Source organism: Leptonychotes weddellii, chromosome 6, assembly GCF_054177405.1.
Source record: "Leptonychotes weddellii isolate Sample4059 chromosome 6, ASM5417740v2, whole genome shotgun sequence".
NCBI lineage: Eukaryota > Metazoa > Chordata > Mammalia > Carnivora > Phocidae > Leptonychotes > Leptonychotes weddellii.
This window is the reverse complement of record NC_138374.1, coordinates 63,273,198-63,292,659: the sequence shown is the minus strand read 5'-3', so window position 1 is coordinate 63,292,659 and position 19,462 is coordinate 63,273,198. Positions and strand designations below refer to the sequence as shown.

The window sequence follows — 19,462 nt, the reverse complement described above, 5'->3', positions numbered from 1 at the left end:
AGCCTCCTGGCTTCGGCAGCCCTTTTGTGTCTGTAAATGGCTGTCATCCAGGTGCCTCTGTTGAGCCAGTGGGAAAACGAGAGTCCCCGAGTCCAGGTGCTTGAAGCTTGTCTGGCAGGGCTGGGCCGGAAGACAGCGGCGTTTCCGGTTGCCGGAAGCAGCCTCTGGGGGGGGTTTCCCGGGATGGGCTGCGCGGGAGCAGCACGCACAGCGGGTATGCGAGGGGGGCCTGGCCAGCAGGCCACTCAGTTCTGTGCTCTTTGCAGATGCCACTCTCCTCTGCTGCTCAAGCCCCAGGGCGCGGGCCCTTTGGAGTGTGAAGGAGCCAGGGAGCGGGAGGACAGCCTGGAAGGAAGCAGGCACCTGGGTAATAAGACATGCGGCTGGTCAACTGGCCAGCCCTTCCATCCTGCTCCCTCTTTTCTCCCATCCCTTGTCCATTCATTCATTCATTCATGCGTGCGTTCATCCCATGGTGAGCACCATCCTGTGACAATGCCCATGTGGTCGGCTGGGTCTCCCAGTGTCACAGGGGACACGGTCATGGGCCACGGTACTTGTGGTGCCCACGGAAATGGAACATTAGCTTTATGGTAGTTGTTCTGTGGACTCTTATTAGAGTCCGGTGAGACCAGAAAGTTCCAGGACCACAGTCCTGTTCATTTCTACCAGACCATTTTGTTGTCCTGCTTCTGTGTTTGCTTTGCTCTTTTGTTAACACTAGAAATTAGATATTCAACTCTTCTCTTCTTTATGTGACAGAAACCAAATGGCATGGCCCGCCCTCCAAGGTCCTGAGTTCCTACAAAGAAAGAGCCCTGCCGAAGGATGGAAGTTGCAAGGACTCCCCCAATAAGCTTTCCCACGTAAGTCCTTCATTGGCGGGCTAATCTCTCGCACAGCCGTTCTGAGGCATCTCAGCACACAGCATTAGCAGTTCTGCCAGGGACTCTCAGTGGGGGCGAGGTAAAAATGAGTAAAGAAGGTAAGTTCCTTTTTTCTCCCCTTCTTGATTTGTAAAGAACCTTAAAGAAAGGTCACACAGTAAATTATTGGCAAAGCCAAGATTATATCCTCAGCCTTTTGATCCCTGATACCCAGTGTAATAGTTACTAAATCACAGTCCTATTTTTATCTGTGAACTCTTCACCCCCTTGTGGGCATTAGCTGGTGGGCATGGCCAGAAACTGTGAAGCGGCATGTGTGGTCGGAGCAGCTCTGCCCATAGCTGGCCACTTACTGTGCAGTTCCAGATGGTTCCCAGTAATGCTTGTGGCTGCTGACTAACCTGCAGGCAGTGGTCCCACCACGCCCGGCACGTGGCTCGTGGTCATTTGCATGCGGTGTTTCATTTACTGTTCCTTTACTCTTCACCCGCTGGGTGAGCTTACAGGCTGCTGTCGCTCGATGAAGCAAAACTTTCTGTCGAACGTGAAACATGAATTGTGGGTCATTGCCACATAAAACCAACATTTTACTTTTATTTATTTTAAAGATTTTATGTATTTATTTGAGAGAGAGAGAGAGTGCAGAGGGAGAGTGAGAAGGAGAAGCAGGCTCTCTGCTGAGCAGGGAGCCCGATGCAGGGCTCGATCCCAGGACCCTGAGATCATGACCTGAGCCGAAGGCAGACACTTCACCGACTGAGCCACCCAGGCGCCCTAAAGCCAACATTTTATTTTATTTTATTTATTTATTTATTTTTTTAAAGATTTTATTTATTTGATAGAGACACAGTGAGAGAGGGAACACAAGCAGGGGGAGTGAGAGAGGGAGAAGCAGGCTTCCCGCCGAGCAGGGAGCCCAATGCGGGGCTCGATCCCAGAACCCTGGGATCATGACCTGAGCTGAAGGCAGATGCTTAACGACTGAGCCACCCAGGCGCCCCTAAAGCCAACATTTTAAAGTAGCTTAGTTTTGAAAACTTGAAGGTGAAGAAGTTTTACCGTGTTCTGACTTAGTTGCTTTTTCCGTCTTCCTTCAGGAGTCCTTGGCGAGCTTCACAGCGCGGGGGCTTGGGAACACATGTGACATTCCTGCCCTTAGCACTGTTGGGACCTTGTCTTGAGTCAGCCTAACAGTATCCCTAGAATTCCACCTTCACAAATCTCTAACGGTGGTTTAAACAAAGGAAGGCAGGTGTAGGAGTAGACCCGGAGAGTATCAGTGCACTGAAAAGGTCAAGGGCAGGTGGGTGTGCATAAGGAGCTGATGGGGTGGCCTGAAGAAGAAAAGCCAAGCCACTTTACAACAGGTCAGGGCATGGACTTGTCCTCACGATCCCATCCTTTGCTGGTGCTTCAAGCCTCGTAGGTGTTCCCGGGCTACGCAGAGGAGCCGTGTCTCTAGGGGCACCTCGGTCAGATGGGGACATCTTTTCTCTTCCAGGGACCGCAAAGAGAGCCCCTGCACACTAGCACCTGGGGCACCCGGTGACTTGGGCTCTCTCAGAGGAGTCACTTACACTACATTGTGCTTTGCGGCTGCGGGACATTACAGTGTATGATCTTGCTGGGTCCGCGTACCAATCACCCGAGCTCAGTGTTAGGAGCACAGAGAGGGGCTGAGTGATGGGACAACACCGTGCCGCTGTGATTCAAACCCGAGTCATCTGCCCACACCCAGGGCTGGCACTGTACTTTGTCACAGGAGAATTTTCTTGGTAAAAGACTGCTCTCCTCCTTTATGTAATTTTCCGTGTTCTTTCCCAGTCTGTGTAACATGTGTTGATTATTTTCTGGTTAGTGACACCATGGTAATACTTCCGTGCGCTGGGCACGAATAATTGAACAGAGGCTTGAGAAGATCCCATTTAACTTAAAATGAATTGTGAGAGGAATTAGGAATCTGGGACTTCTGCATCAAATCAGATTTTTTTTTTTTTAAGCGAATTCTCTCCTTGCCTCGTGTTGAAGAGCGAGTAGAAAGGGTTCAGGGGCGATCATCTGTTCTGTAGCTTTGTGCATTTGGGTGAGACTAATCGTCTTCACAAAGAAACAAAGTATGGGCTCTGTCTGAAGCCTTCCCATTTCTCTCTTCCCAAGATTGGAGACAAAAGTTGCTCCAGTCACTCCAGCAGCAACACGCTCTCCAGTAACACGTCCAGCAACAGCGACGACAAGCACTTTGGGTCTGGGGACCTGATGGACCCGGAGCTGCTGGGGCTGACCTACATCAAGGGGGCCTCCACGGACAGCGGCATCGACACGGCCCCCTGCATGCCCGCTGCAGTCCTGGGCCCCGTGCACCTGGCAGGCAGCAGGTCGGTGATCCACAGCCGCGCCGAGCAGTGGGCCGACTCAGCCGACATCTCGGGGCCCGAAGACGAGCAGGCGAAGATGTTCGCGGTACACAGCTACGCGCCGGCCATCTCGGCGGGCAGCGCGGCCAACGGCAGCATGGGTGACCTCAGCGAGATCTCGTCTCATTCCAGGTCAGTGCCCCCCGCCCGACCGGTGCCCCCGGGTCCCGCGGGGGTCGGGGAGGGGCCTGAAACGGGAGCAGCAAGGTGTCTTGTCACCTGGCTGCCCAGCCACCTGACTTCGGGTGAAGTGCTTATTTTGGAAGTCTGATTATGAAATTTGCACACCAGGAAGTCACTAGCGTGGCTGGTAACTTTACCTCCTCTTTTAACTCGAGAGAGAACTGCGCACAGATAGTAATTGCTTGAGTCAGGCCACTGACCTCTCTTTCCCAGTTTAATCTGTTCCTAAGTTATTGGGAGACGTGGACAGAAGCTGGACAGTACTCAGGTTAGAGCGCCTGGTAATTGGGGGGGCCCTGCATTGTCTGTGCATAGCTCTCCCCGATGAAGGCAGTGCTCGCGGCTTCTGTGTTCCAAAGGCCCCCTTACAGAACGGGGGACCCAGCGTCGGAGAGTACATTCAGATTATCAGCTCAATTTCTTTTTAATAAAGACTCGCTAAATTTAAAGGAATTATATTGGAAGTACAGATGTTTAATACACAGTTACGAGTAGTTTTAAACTCTTACGTGATGTAGGTCTGTACAACAGTTTTAAAACTCCTGTAATTTGTGATTTCTGCTGTCAGAGATGAGACGAAAATCTATTTGTTCAGGTAGTGGACAGAATTTAACCCCTACACACAGACCACCCTAATTTCCCTTCTTGTCTGCAAGGCTTCCTAACTCAGCTCCCGGTTACTGTCGGGCTTTTCCCCCGAGCTCTTCTCAAGGCCACTGCTGCCCCCGGACCTTCTCCCTTCCTCCCATGGCCACCACCAGGGGTGGGGACTTCACGGGGTCTCTGCTTGAAGCCACGATGGGCAACCCCCTATGCAGTCAGTGGGCAGAGACAGGAGGAGCCACGATCCCATTCTCAAAGCCAATGTGATCCCATTCTCAAAGCCAACTTCCCTCCCCTGGAAGTCGTGCAGAATTATCTCTGTGAGACTTGCACACGCGTGCGCAAACTCACTGCTGCTGTTCCGCTTTTCTTGTCCTGTGGCTCACACCTTTATCAGTGTCTTAGTTACCGTTCGTGTCACTAGAAGGTGTTTATGTTACAAGTCAAACTCTCCACTAATCGGTTCCCATGACAAAGGCAGTATTTTGGCTCCTGTGACTGAAAAGTCCAGAACTGTCAAGGTTCTTCTGCTTGCAGCTCCATGATACCACCCAAGACTGGGTCAACCTCCATCTTTAAGCTCCACATGATAGCCCCCAAAATCTCAGGGGGCCCCTCTTGGTTGAAAATGACCGTGTCACCTGCAGTCCCCCCGAGCCCATGCTCCAATGTCCACAGGAAGAAAGTGTGGTTCTTCTCTAGATTCGGCAAAAACTCTACCACCCCCATCTCCATATTATCACCTCACGTCCCCTTGGTTTTACCACTGTGGTAGGGGGCACCACTGTCTGAGGCAGGCAGTGCCCCCCCTCGATAGGGCCGGTCCCCACCCCCCCACGCCCCCGCTGAACCATGCGGCTGAGGGGCAGTGAAGACAGCTGCTTCCCCAGAAGAAAATCGGGGTATTGTTTCACCAGGAAAAGGGGGAGCGGTTGCCAGACAGGGGAATCCTAAGGGTCCGCCCACACTCAGTCTCCTTCTGTTGGGGCAGAGGGAGCATGGGATATGGAGATTATTTTCAAAATAGATGTTCTTACTACCATTGACCAGTTCTCTTTAATAATTTGACTTAAAATATGTTTAGTGATAAATAACTGATATAATATAGACATATTAGCAGGGACTTCGGTTACCTGCATTATTCCTATCCAACTTCCAGGACAGTTGAAAACTGGGTGTACTATAGAAATCATCTTGGGATTTTATACCCACCTAATGTCTTGTTCAGAGTTTACAAGTTTTGTAAAACAGCTGACTTCAGGAGACCTTGTTAGACAAATGTAATGGGCATCGCAAATAGAATTTTGTAGCACTATTAAGGAAAATTTCTGGAAGCCGCTTTGAGAGCACATTCGTTTATAAATAGAGGTAGGGATATTTATAGGCATTTGAAGTGGATTTTCTTGAATACCTTAACCATTCATTAATTTAATGGGTGAGGCTATTAGAAAGTATATAAAAGTGGGAGATTGAATTTCTGATTGATTTTACTTTTTTCTACCACTTTAAGCTGAATGTGTGCACAGCTGTTGTGGAAATGATATATGTTGAGGGACTGGAATCTTTACCACCTGGCTGGGGTTTTCTTGTGGTTCTTAGCGGATGGTGACTTTGAAGCCACATTTCAACTTACACTGTAGGCTTTTGCTCAGTACGAAATTCAGTCATTAAATTGAATCTTTTGAATACTTCCTTCTGTCCTCTGACCTGCGCAGGAGAACTAGAGAAAATAAGACTTAAAACATTTTGAAGTTTTTAAAATACTTAAAATTCTTAAAGATTGTTATATTTATGTATGTATAAAATGTAAGTATTTTATCTTGAAATACTTTAAGCATTAAATATATTGATACTTTACCTTTAAAATATTTACACTAAGATTTAAAGTCTCTGCAGGTGGAGGTAAAAGGAATTCTGCTCATGAAAGCCTCTGTCAGATTCTCTAGACCCTGAAGGGCCAGCATGTTTGCGATGACAAAATCACCAGCCCCCTGCGTTCCTCTCCTGTCTCTGTTCGAGCTGATGCGTGGTCACTGGGGAGCTGAGGCCCAGCGCCCAAGGGTCTGGGTTGTGACTGGGAGTAGCCCAAGTAGCAGAAGGAGCAGAATGAACTCGTTGTAGGGGCTGACGCCAGGGCTGACCATCCAGGCTGAGGTCACACCCCGGCCCCCACGCACTCTGGATCCCATCCCGTTTTACTTTCTGGTTAGCACTCACCCCTGGCTGAAATGGTTTGTGCTTTCTGTGCATCTCTGCGTGTACAACTGTAGCTCACTGGTACCTCCCTTCACCGGAGCGTCCCGGAAGCTGGAAGGCGCTTGACCTGTCCTGTTCATTGTGTATCCACAGAACTTAGTGCACTTCTCTGCACATGGTGGGCCTTGGACTCCTTGGGACACGAAGGAGGGCATATAGGAAGAGTGCTTGGTAAATGCTTACTGACTGAGTTCATAAACCCACTGGGGGGTTTCCCCTGGAAAAGTAGGAGGCACGTGGGATCAGCCGTTCCCAGGTCTGATTTTCAGGAGCCCAGATCAGTGCATGGCATGCTCTTAATACTCAGACTCAGCTCCTGTACCACCAGCTCCACCAGCCCCAGCGCCCACATGCTTGCTCCCCAGCAGCCGTCCAGGAGGAAAGCAGGCATGGAGTTGTATATGTGGTAGGATTCCAGGACTGGGCTGAGGGAGACGGAGGACTTAAAACTCTTTAAGACAAGCTTCTGTGGCAGGTGGAGGGGTACGTGGGAGTCATCCAGAAAGCAGAACAAGCAGACAAGCAGGATGCAGCCTGCTCTCTCTGCTGCTCAGACCTTTAGTTTTTTTCTTTCTGCAAGGGCAGGGCACTTAGGTAAGAGCTCAGAACACAAAGTAGGATTCGTATCAGCCTGACCAAGGTTTGGCAAAGTGAAATGAATCAACTGCAGAAAATAATAATGATTTCCTGTTCTGGACTCTTCTGCATATTGGCTCATATTATCTCTTGTTTATCATTATTCATACCCTTTTCTTAGTAGCAGTTATTGGAAGTTGGAGGTGAAACTGGAAAATAAGAACTTTAGTCTAGAAGGGAAGGATTCATGAAAAGCTTATTACCAACATTCTAGAATATTTGCCCATTTCAGAGAAAACTTTTATAATGATGTTATTGCTGCTAAGCATAGAGTTTTGCCATATTACTCATCAAATCGATTCAGTAAATTTGTTCTTGGAGTTTAAAAGTTTATTTATCACCACATCAAAAACTAATGAGGTATTGTATGGTGACTAACATAACATAATAAAATTTAAAAATTAAAAAAAAGTTTATTTATTTTCTTTAGTAATCTCTATACCCAGCGTGGGGCTCAAACCCATGACCCCAAGATCTTCTTAGAGTTTAAGGTTAAATATTTTACTCTTGGGGTAAAAGACAGTTTTAATCAAGTCTGAATTAGCAAAATAACTTTTGTAAAATGAATGGAAAAGCACAGAACGGCCTCTGACCCTGCTATCATTATTCGTAATACATTCTCAAAAGATGTTCATTTTGGTCATTTCAGCAGGACATGTGAGTGGCTTATGCAGCATGTTAACTGTCCCAGACTTGGGGAACCCTAAGACTTTAACTATAAAACATCTCAGGGATAATCAAAGACTTGAAGGTACGGGATGCTTGTGGTAGCTAAAGGCAACGCACTGTCCTTCACTGGGCTCTGAATGGGGAAATTATTACCATAAGCATTATTGGGAGCAGTTGGGAAATTAGAATTTAGACTATATATTAGATGATAGCACTGCATTAATGTGTGATTTCCTGGGTGTGATAATCATGTTGTTACCATGTGGGAGAGCGTCCTTCTTATTTTTAGGGGCTCTATGCTGAAACGCAGGAGTGCATCTAATTCTCAGATGGTTCAGGAAGGAATATATGTACAGAGGAATAATGCAGATGTAGCAAGATAGTAACAGTTAGTAGCTGTAGATGAAGGATGGATGGGCATTTTTCTCCTATTTTTATACCTTACTGAAGTTTTTCAAAATAAGCAGCTTAAGGGGAAAATATACAGGCCTTCAGACCCCATTGCCTGGATGTGGAGCTTTCATTTTGGGAGGTGACTCCCGGGTGGGCACCCCAGCAAATGAAAAGAGTTCATTAGCTCCCTTCCTTAGTCCTTGCTTCTTCCTTGGGTAGCTTGGGGCTGGGAAGGCAGGAAACATCTCCCCCCGGATTCCACGTTCTAGAGCCCAGACCGAAGTTGCTTTGAGTCCCACACAGGAATGCCAGACCTACCACCAGCAGCTGAGTTACTTCACAGTAGTAAATGAGATGTTTTATTTGTTTTGTTTTGTTTGTTTTTTAATTTTTCCTATACCACAGTGTCTCCAGCTATGTAAACCGTCAAAAATGAGTTGGTTTATTTTGTTACCCTACTTCCTTTTAAATGTTATAACAAGTCCATTTTAATAACCATTCTTAATTTTGGACTTTTCTTTTTTACTGCCTGCATCATATGATACTTGCTTGATTATGTAGGTTGTTTAGAAAGGTGGGTGCTTATCAGGGGTTTCAGAATAAGGTTATATTTCATCCTACCAGGAGGCCTACCATAATTTAAACATTTAAATGTTTTCATGTTTGTAGAGTAATCCCCTGATCTCTGTTCTTATTCATTTTTCATAAAACGTTATATTGTCAGTCTTCCTGAGTTAAAAAAAGGTCTTTAGGCTTTTATATTTCAAGAGGTGGTTGTACAGTCAGTGGGGAGTCCTTCTGGCCTTAGGTTAAACACTGACTTTAAAAAATTTTGTTTGTTTGTTTTAGGGATTGCATCATTTAAATTTTATTTTGTGGCTGTTCTATCGTGTGGTCATACAGCAAACATGCACACAGCCACCAGATACGGAGTTGGCATTTCTGTGTCAGAAGATCCCCGTGTCCTACCACCCACAGCCCCTTCTTCCTCAGTAGCCACTAACTCGCTTTCCTGATCGTCCTGCCCTCGCGTCTCCTCATTGTTTTACTAACCGAATATGTATGTTTCTGAACGCTATTTTGCCTGTTTATAAACTTCCTTTAAAAATGGAATCACACTTGACGTATTCTTTGTGACTTGCTTCTTTTTCTGCATGACGTCTGTGAGGCTCAGCCGAGTTGTTTGTGTGCTCAGCTCATTTATTCATGGCATATTCCCTTTACCCATTCTCGTTTATTGATTGACTGTCCATTTTGCTACTGATGATTCAGGTTGCACCGTTGGGGACCTATTAAGATCAGTCCTCCTGTCCACACTGTTACCTGTTTCCAGTTGCATCCGTGCAGGGGTCTATCTGTGGTGTCCACTGAGGAGCGGAATTGCTGGGTCATACGCCGTGCAGTGCACACCTTCGCAGGTCATGTCCAGACTGCCTTCCAAACTGTCTGACACACTTTTCACTCCTACCAGCAGCGGGAGGGCACCCATGGCTCCCCGGCCCGGCTAACACTGGACACTCACGGTCAGACACTCCCACGTTTGTGCGTGTGGTGAGCGCGCCGTGATACTCTGTCGTGATTTACATTGGCATTTTCCGGACAGCAGCTGAGCTCGAGCACCTTCTTTTGGGTTTCCTGTCTTTAGAAGCATCAGTTTAAGTACGTTGCTTGTGTTTCTCTCTGATTTTCTTCTGATTGTTTTTAACATCCTTCCAGTCACCGGGGTACGGCTTTCACATGAACGTCCTCAGCCTGTGGAAAATTAGGCATTCTATCAAGGCCCATGGTGGAAGGACGGCTGGGTCTGCCTCATTCCCAGGGGTAACGCACGGTGGCCCTGAATCTGGAGGCATGCCAGGACTGCTGGAATCTGGTTCTATGACAGTCTTTGTCTGTTTTTCTCCTCAGTGGTTCACACCATTCAGGAAGCCCTTCAGCTCACTGTTCCAAAAATAGTGGGTCTCTGGATACATCCAAAGTCTACATCGTGTCTCACAGCAGTGCCCAGCAGGTCCCTGGGTCCGTGTCCAAGCCCTACCCCAGGCAAGGGGCAGTGAGCAAGTACGTCATCGGCTGGAAGAAATCGGAGGGCAGCCCGCCACCTGAGGACCCCGAAGTGACTGAGTGTCAGGGGTAAGGTGGCCGGCGGCTCGTCTCTAGGCAACCTTACACACTGTGGGGATTGACTAAGCACATGTATTTTTCCCCCCGACAGAAATAGATTTTCTAAAAAGGAGTAATCTAGAAACATCTCTGTAAAACTTCTGAAATGTTAGCATTTATGTTTCTCTTTGAAAGTCTTCTCTTTCCTTGACGTTTGCATATAGAATCGAAAGAAATCCCTGTTCTTTATTCTTACTTCCAAAAAGCTGCCTGCAATAGAAAAGTCATGGTAATATGCTATTGATGGTGCAGCGGTAGAGCCTGTAAATAAACAAGTTCAAGGACAATTTGAATTCCCACAGAGTCCGTGAGTGTGTTTCTTAAATTTGGTGTGTAAGTGACATCATCAAAGGAAAAGTACTCTACCTAATTTTAACATGACTTTGGTTTCCCTTTCAGTCGTTAAGTTTTATGGGGACAGGTAGGGAGGGATGTTATGTACCTATTTGAAAAAAGAAAAAAGGCACCGATAATCTCTTTGATAGGACATGTGGAAACTGCTACTGTCTCTTTGAAGAGACAGGTAAAGAAATCACATTTCAAGGATACAAAGCAAGGGCAGTCAAATGCATTTCGCTGTCCGTTTGCTTATTTTTAAAAGGACAGCCTTAAGAAAAAAAACCCTCCCATGCACCAAATTATGAGGTCCCCGTGTTCGGCTGTGTCCACAAGTACTGTCAACACCAACACGCGTGGAGGGTGCGCTGGGGGCTGCAGTGATTTTGTTTGGTTGGTAAACTAGTATCACTTTTTCCCCTTAAAACATGATCCCACTTCTTAAATAGGGAGAGCCTGATACTGCTTTCTCAATTAAAAAATCATTTCAGTGTTGAAACTAAAAATGGAATCTTCTTGTTAAAAAAAAAAGAACCATCATGTCAATAATTGCAGATGAGTTATTTAGAAAGGAATTTCATAGTGATAACCACCCTTTTGGACCATAAATGCAAATTCCTGATGATAACGTTGGTATTTCTGCCTCTTTAATACGTCTTCTGAGTGCTTCCCAGAAGTGCATCCCAAGCCTTTTAAGTTCTGTATGGAAGCACTGTTGGAGCGGAGGGCTCTCTCAGAGAGTCAGGAAGGGGTGACAGGTGCCCGTGTGGATGCTCTTCTCTCCAGAGCCCCCAGAGTTTGTGCATTTTAACACACAGTTTTGATGGCACTGACCTTCAGTCAAAGAAGGGCAACCTCAGGGGCATTGTGAGGAAGGGGTCTGTGGATGTGGGTAGCAGAGCATCACACGGGGTCAGTGCTCAGGCCAGGCCTCTGTGTGGTGGGCCGTACTCATCCTGTGGGGGCAACAGGCACCCCCGGCCTTGTCCAGCTAAGTCAAGGGCTCCTAAAACAAGGAAACACTCCATTTAATGTGGAAGTGATGAATCTCTAACACCTGCAGACTGCAAAAACAGTGTTCCACCAGATCACTGAAAGATGCTCGGAAAAGGATTAGCCAAGCATAGTGTGTTTGTGCCACAGAGAACTACAGAATGTCACCGTCTCATTGTACATAAAATAGAAGATCGGTTATGCCCTCTGCAAGTTTCCAGTTATCCCTTTAAAAATCATACTGTGGAACGCTCACTGATTGAACCTGACCCACCTCAGAAACAAAGCAAAAGCCACAGAGACTTCCAGATAACCACTGTTAAAATTTTGAGCATGTCTGTGTGAGTTTCTTACTCTGGTAATTTCCCAGTGAGCTCTCGCCCTGTGACATGATAGCCTTGCTTTTGAAATAGAGTCATCTCAGTAACACGTGACAGTAACACCCAGGTCATCCTCTGCAGCCTGCTGCCCTGGGCCACGGATTCCTGGAACACAACCTTGGAGGTCGTGCGGCAAGGACCGCTCACCTCTGCCCACGGTACAGCCACTGATGATTCCCTGTGTCCTCAGGAATGTTGGTTGCTCAGATTGCATTTCCAGAGTAAACCTTTCAAAGATGACTCCCTGGTTTTCTCCCTGGAAAAGAGCTGAAAACAGTAATTCTGTGAGACAGTCTTTTGTTGTCCGTAAATACATTTTTATATCCTGATAATTAAGGGAGACAGCTGCTTTCTTTATCCAAACGGCTTTGCGAAATTGCTGATAATAAAACATGCTTGGCACACGCCTGAATCGATTACTCGTAAACTTCAGGCTCCCTCGGGTGCCTCTCTCCGTGTCGCCTGGGTGAAATGTGGGGGTGTGGCTGTCTAGCCACAAGAGAAAGCCTCTCTCGAGTTTCTAAGAAACACAAGGAAGCGTGCCTGCAAAGGACATATGATAATCTCTGATGAATTATTGAAAATGTGTTTTCTGACATGGGCCTTTAAAAAAAAAAAAAAATGGGCTCTATTTTTTCCCATCCAGGGCTTCGGGGATCTGATCTCTTTCTGAATTATTCAGAACTCTAACTTTGCAGTTGAGCTCCCTTCAAAGATGTAAAATGACGTGGGGGTCTGGCGCAGATGCAGCAACAGTGAATTGACTTAATAATTAAGCATCATGCGCATGAGTATGCAGTTGTCAAAACAGCAGATTTCAATCCTTCAGGCTACAGGCACTTGACAGAGAGACTGACCCCTGCTCTTAATTTCCCCTCTGGTTTGTTCCACAGGCTGTATGGCGAGATGGATCTCTTGTCCGCAGCAGCTCAGCAGACCGTGGTGGGGGATGCTGCTTCAGAAACTCAACACGTGCTGTCCAAAGAAGACTTCCTGAAACTGATGCTACCTGACAGTCCCTTAGTGGAGGACGGGCGAAGAAAGGTTAGCGACTCCCAGAGGCCTTGAAGTTACCAGAAATACTCAAGAAGGGTCTAAAGAGACTCAGAAGTTTCAGGAATCCCCACCCCCCCACAAGCATTCTCTCGTGATTCTACCTGTAGTCTGTGCGTGGCTGACCCTCTTCAGGGTTTGTTGTATCGGTTAGCAGAGCAAGCCTGGGAGAGGTTAGGAAGGGCAGCTTTCTAGCATGGATAGAGAGGACAGGGAATCTGGATATTTTCCCTTCTAATCCGGAGCTCACTCTTGTTCAAATGAAAAGGAAAAAAAAAAAAAAAAAATCAGGCATTGCCATGTTGACTGTGATCAGGGTAAACAGCAAGTCTGTCTGCTTCTGTCTTCCCTATAATAAAACAATACTGCAATTAACCTAATTGTGTTCTTAGAATAACACTCTAATTAGATACTACCTCAAAGCCGCTTTAATCTAATGCGCCTGTAATCATGTTCTGAAGGACCTGCTGGTGTGTGTGAAGAGGGAATCCCAGAAGAAGTCAATCATAATGAGTCCCCTTTTTTTTCCTAAACTTGTATCCAATCGTGTATATTGTACTGTATAAGCTTGGGTGCAGACCATTGTGCAAAAAGTGCAAATAGCTTTTCTTTTTATAGGAATAAACTTCTCCTTGGCATGTGGGTCTTCCCCCACCCAAGACAAATCACCTTCTTTTCATAGCGTAAATTTAACTTTGTAGTCTGCACACATTCCAGTTACCATTCATCAGTTGGACAGGCCTGACAGAATGGAAGGAACACATACAATAGAAATATTTTTAGCCTCCTTGCTGCACTCACAAATGTAAATAGCCACTTCTGTATTTGTTTGATGCAAACATTCTGGCTTTTACTGTTGTTTATATAAAAGGAATGTGGTTCAGTATGCAGAAGAAAAAGTTGAAAAGTCAGATTCAATTTCATTTTTCTTGAGTATTGGACCACTTGCTTCTTGAGTAAGAACTTTCCTCACCCTATCTGGGAGTTAACACACAGTCATTTCAGTGGTTCCCTTAAATCTGGTTATGATCGGTTTCTATAGCTCCATTTTCAATAATCGTAATGGACTTTTGTGGCTGATGACTTTTAAGTAGACAAGAAGATTTTCCTGGACTGATAGCATTTTTCTTGAACCTGTTTGCATGGCCTAGAAAGCTACCGTGTTCAGAATTAGTTTTATTATTATTTAGATGAGCTTGAACCTCCCATGCAGTTGATTGGTACAGAAATTGCCTAATCTGAAAACGTAGTCATTTCAAATTAAAATCAAGCCAGCGCTATGTATGCTTTTGAATAACTGTGCCGGAAATTGCAACTTCTACATTTCCAGGAGCACTGCTCTGAGGTTATGGAGGTTCCGTTTAACATTTCAGAATTAATAAAGCCGTGCATGTCTAATTCGTGATCATATTTCACAGAATGTCAAAGGAGGAAAATATTCAAATCCAATAACTGCACCAGGGCCCTGGTGCATGTGCTTGGATGACCCACATGCCTGGTTTAGCATTCCTGAGCTAATGCTCCGTGCCTGCCTGTCTGCCTAGGGCGAACCCAGAGAGCAGGGTGAGCGAGGGGTCTGTGTACCCCCCGGATTTATTCCAATCAGTTCCGTGCTTTCAACTCTTTCACGTCTGTCTTCCCCCTTCTCCCCTTACATTTAAACCCCTAGTTTTCGTTCTATGGGAACCTGTCTCCGCGACGATCGCTGTACCGCACCCTCTCGGATGAGAGCATATGCAGCAATCGGAGGGGGTCTTCCTTCGGCAGTTCTCGAAGTTCAGTACTTGACCAGGCCCTGCCCAACGACATTCTGTTCAGCACCACCCCGCCCTACCACAGCACGCTGCCCCCCCGGACCCACCCTGCGCCCAGCATGGGGAACCTGAGAAGTAAGTGCAGGGTTGGGGGGGGCGGGTTGCTGAGCTTCTGTGGGTGTGGGCTCTTCAGGTCATCTCCTACAGAGGTTTGGGGGGTTTGGTTTATTTTTTAAAATAAATGTATTATTTGGTATCTTCTTTTTTCATTATTAATTTTAAATATGATAAAAAGCACCAGAGTGGACATTTTCTAAAAGTTAAGCAATACCAGGGGCGCCTGGGTGGCTCAGATGGTTAAGCATCTGCCTTCAGCTCACATCATGATAGGACTCCTTACTCACTGGGGAGCCTGCTTCTCCCTCTTCCTCTCCCTCTCCCTTCCCCCGCTTGTTCTCTCTCTCAAACAAAGTCTTTAAAAAAAAAAAGTTAGGCAATACTACCAATTTTGAAGAAAATTAAAAACCTCATATTAAACATTTTTATCAAGTAGTGGTCATATATCTATAGATATCTATATGTGTGTGTGTGTATAGGTAAATAGCTATTAAACTCATAAAAAATATCTTAAGACCTGATTTTATAAAGAAGAACCTATGGCACAGGAAGTAGATACTCTGGTGGGTAGCCTTCTGTTTCTGTTTCTTCTCGACATTACATACCCAGTGGCGGTCAAGGTGGTAGACGGGCGTCAGGAGACCCGGGTCTTTAACCGGGCTCTCCCCACGGGCAGCAGCATGTCCTCAAGCTCATCCCTCAGCTCTCTGTGTCCGCTTTCCTCCCATTTACTGCTCACAGATTGATGAGGCAATTTCTGCATGATTTTCCTTCACACCCTGAAATCTTTGATATTTATATAGTGTCCATTTCTTATTAATGTGTCAGAGTTTAAGGGTGATAATTATTTTTACACTAGCTTTATTTTCTTTCTTTCAGAGTTTAATTTCTATTGTACAGACAGAATGAGGACTTAATCAGAAATATATTCATTATCAGGTTTTTTTTTCCTTGTTTCATCATAAAAAGCATTATCTTTAGAACCAATTTAAACTTCATCATACACATAGAAGTCTCAGGCTAAATGAAATAAAAGTTCTAATAATGCTTCTTCTGATGTGTAACCTAATTGGAAATGAACCTTGTCTCATGAAATTCTTAATCTATTTCTTTAAGTAACATAATAGCCTACCTATTATAACGAGTCCATTTGCCTAAATTGAGGAAACCTTCAAACTCCTTCTTGATAACCATATGAAAGGTCAAATACATTCTAATAACCTAATAATTCTCTAAATGTTTTTCCTTTTTTGTAAATAGATAACTTTAATGTTCTCTTGAAAGCCTTCATAAAATCAGTGAAACCATTTTCTTGCATATGTAATTTCTTTTATTTAAAATGCTTGATGTGTGGTCATGAACTCATCCATGGCCTATGTGTTGATGTAATTCTTCCATCCTACCCTTTACTTGCTTCCATATGAAAGATATGTATCCTTTTTTTTTTAGCTTTACTTTTTTTTTTTTAATGAATTTTTTTTTAGAGCAGTTTTAGGTTCACAGCAAAATTTAGCAGGAGGCTCAGGGAGTTCCCAAATCCCCCTGTCCCCACACAGGCACAGGCTCCCTCCTGATCAACATCCCTCAGCAGGATACATTTGCTAGAATCCGCAAACCCGCACTGATATATTATCATCACTCAGAGCCCATAGTTTACATTAGGATTCATTCTTGGTGCTGTACATTCTGAGGGTCTGGACAAAGTAAAATGACATGTACCCACCATTACAGTATCATACAGAATAATTTCATTTCACCTAAAACTCCTCTGTGCTTTGTTCATCCCTCCCTCCCCCATACCCCTGGCAACCACTGATCATTTTACTGTCTCCCTTGTTTTGCCTTTTCCAGAATGTCATATAGTTGGAATCCTACAGTGTGTAGTCTTTCCAGACTGGTTCTTACCTCCATGGCTTTTCACGGCTTGAAAGCTTACTTCTAATCTTTAGTGCTGAATAATATTCCATTGTCTAGATGTACCACAGTTTACTTATCCATCCACCGACTGAAGGACTGCATCCTTTCTTAGTATTTTCAAAGCATAAACGCACAAGTAGGATACGTTACTTATTCACTATCCAAGTTCAAAACTGCCTTAACTTGTCCTCATTGTCCGTTTCTCTAGGAAAAGCAGTAAGAGCCGTCCTTGCCATTTGCTCTTTAATGAAACCTCATCTGTCAATGAGACTTCTCCAATTCTCTGAGTTACCGTAGCAACTCCTCAGAAAAAATTCTCTCGGTTCAATGAGTGAAAAGACAAAATGTAAACAAGGGAGTGGGCCATAATTTGCGTTGATGTGTCTGACTCCTGCACTCACCTGGTGTGTGAGTACACTTTTTATCTCCTCGACAGACTTTAGTCATCCTTCCCTTTCTGTGGTTTCAGGTCACTCAGCAGAGTAGCGGTGAGAAGATCCTGCTCTTGGAGTATGGTTCAAAACTGGGACAACAGATGTCTAGTGAGCGAGAAACGAGGACTACTTGAGGTCGTCCAGTTGTTTCTCTTAGTTTCTCAGAGACAGCCTCACGTGAAAGCTTGGAGGGGAGGTCAGTTCTGTCCAACTTCAAGCACTGGATGGCCAAGGAACCACACAGAAGAGCTAGGCAGAAACTCAGAAAGCATACATGTGAAGCTTTAAACCTCGAGCATTCCTAGCATGGGATCCTCAGAGAGAGAGTCTGTCCCTAGTAGAGACTCGTTCCTAATTTGGAGGAAGGATAGTGCAGAGAAAGGGTCAGCAGCTTCATCTCCTGACAGTGAATATTGCTGCAGCTTTTCTACGGGTATCTGTAACAATAATCACAGGCTTCTCGTTCAGATATTTTTAGCTGGTAAATGTCCCAAATTTGAATCTGTCTCTGAGTCTTTCTTCTCTAGAGACCGAGATCCTAATTCAACCTGGTGAGACAGGTACTTCACAAACACATTTTGGATGTGATTCATGCCATGATTCATGTATATTTTCTGTGAAGTCACTGAAATGTGCTGTATCATTGTGTCCTCAACTTGGAGGTGTGAAACTATGACCTGATCAAGCAATTGAAAATAATTCTGAAATGTTTCTGCATTGCAGTTAGGGCCTTTGTTTTCCTTACGAGTGGATTTCAGAACACATTTTTTTCGGTGGCCCAGATAGAAAAAAATGGGGAGTGGCCCTTTGGACACACAGTTCACAGGCCAGAGAACCAGTGATATTGAAAAGCTTTCCCAGTATCCTTTTCCTCCTTGACCAGTTGGGCACCTGGCTTTATTCAGTGCAGTCCTGAGCACTGGCAGATTCCCAACATGTTTAAAGAGAATTCCTGATTTTCTTTTAATTTATTTGTAATTTTTTTCTTGGTAAATGTTTATTATAAAAATTCTGCCATTTTAAATACTTTTTTACAAAGAAGGCTATGAATGTAATTTTAAGACAATAACAAGACATACCAATACTCTTAGATCTGCAAAATGTCATAAGAGACTCTATCCTGAACAGAACTGCCACAGGCTGATTAAAAAATCCGTCTTCAAGATTAAACAATATTTGAAATGGGAAGAGAACCTTCAAGAGGATAATATGAAGGCCTTATTTATGTAAATATTACTGCCTACTAAGAAGGCTCACATCCTTCGTGTTCCCCTCCGAAAACTGTTGCTGTTCCCCTTATTTTTCCTTTTTTAATTCTTTTTTTCTTTTTCTTTTTCTTTTATTTTGATTCCAGTATAGTTAACATACAATGTTGTATTAGTTTCAGGCAAACGATATAGTGATTAAACAATTCTGTACATTACTCAGTGCTCATCAGGATAAGCATATCCTTAATCCCCATCACCTATTTCCCCCATCCTCCCAGCCACCTCCGCTGTGGTGACCATCAGTTTGTTCTCTATAGTTAAGAGTCTATTTTTCAGTTTGTCTCTTTTTTTCCCTTTGTTTATAATAATTCTTAAATTCCGCATATGAGTGAAATCATATTGTATATGTCTTTCTCTGACTTGTTTCGCTTAACATTATACTCTCTAGCTCCATCCATGTTGTTGCAAATGGCAAGATTTCATCCTTCTTTATGGTCAAATAATATTCCAGTGCCTGTGTGTGTGTGTGTGTGTGTGTGTGTGTGTGTACACACACATACATACCACCTCTTCTTTATCCATTCATCTATCAGTGGACACTTGAGCTGCTTCCATAGTTTGGCTATTGTAAATAATGCTGCTATAAACATAGGGGTGCATGTATCCCTTTGAATTAGTGTTTTCATATTCTTTGTGTAAAGATCCAATAGTGCAATTACTGGATGATATGGAGGTTCTATTTCTAATTTTTTGAGGACCCTCCATACTGTTTTCCACAGTGGCTGCCCCAATTTGCATTCCCGCCAATAATGTATGAGGGTTTCTTTTCCTGCACATCCTTGTCAACACTTGCTGTTCCTTGTGTTTTTTATTTTACCCATTCTGACAGATATGAGGTGATATCTCATTGTGGTTTTAATTTGCATGTCCCTGATGATGAGGGATGTTGAGCATCTTTTCATGTGTCTGTTGGCCATCTGTATGCCATCTTTGGAGAAATGTCTGTTCATGTCTTCTGCCCATTTTTAAATTGGATTATTTGTTTTTTTGATGTTGAGTTGTATAA

General features: G+C 44.6%; 1 protein-coding gene across 1 annotated transcript in view; it reads left to right on the top strand.

Annotated features, from left to right (window-relative positions):
* Positions 1–19,462, top strand: part of SIPA1L2 (signal induced proliferation associated 1 like 2) — a 199,801-nt gene that overhangs the window by 160,505 nt on the left and 19,834 nt on the right. Inside the window, exons 12-17 of the mRNA XM_081823165.1 lie at positions 159–367; positions 763–866; positions 3,045–3,433; positions 9,950–10,174; positions 12,807–12,957; positions 14,636–14,855. Of these exons, the coding sequence (XP_081679291.1) occupies positions 159–367; positions 763–866; positions 3,045–3,433; positions 9,950–10,174; positions 12,807–12,957; positions 14,636–14,855 (1,298 nt within the window). The remainder of the gene's footprint in view (positions 1–158; positions 368–762; positions 867–3,044; positions 3,434–9,949; positions 10,175–12,806; positions 12,958–14,635; positions 14,856–19,462) is intronic.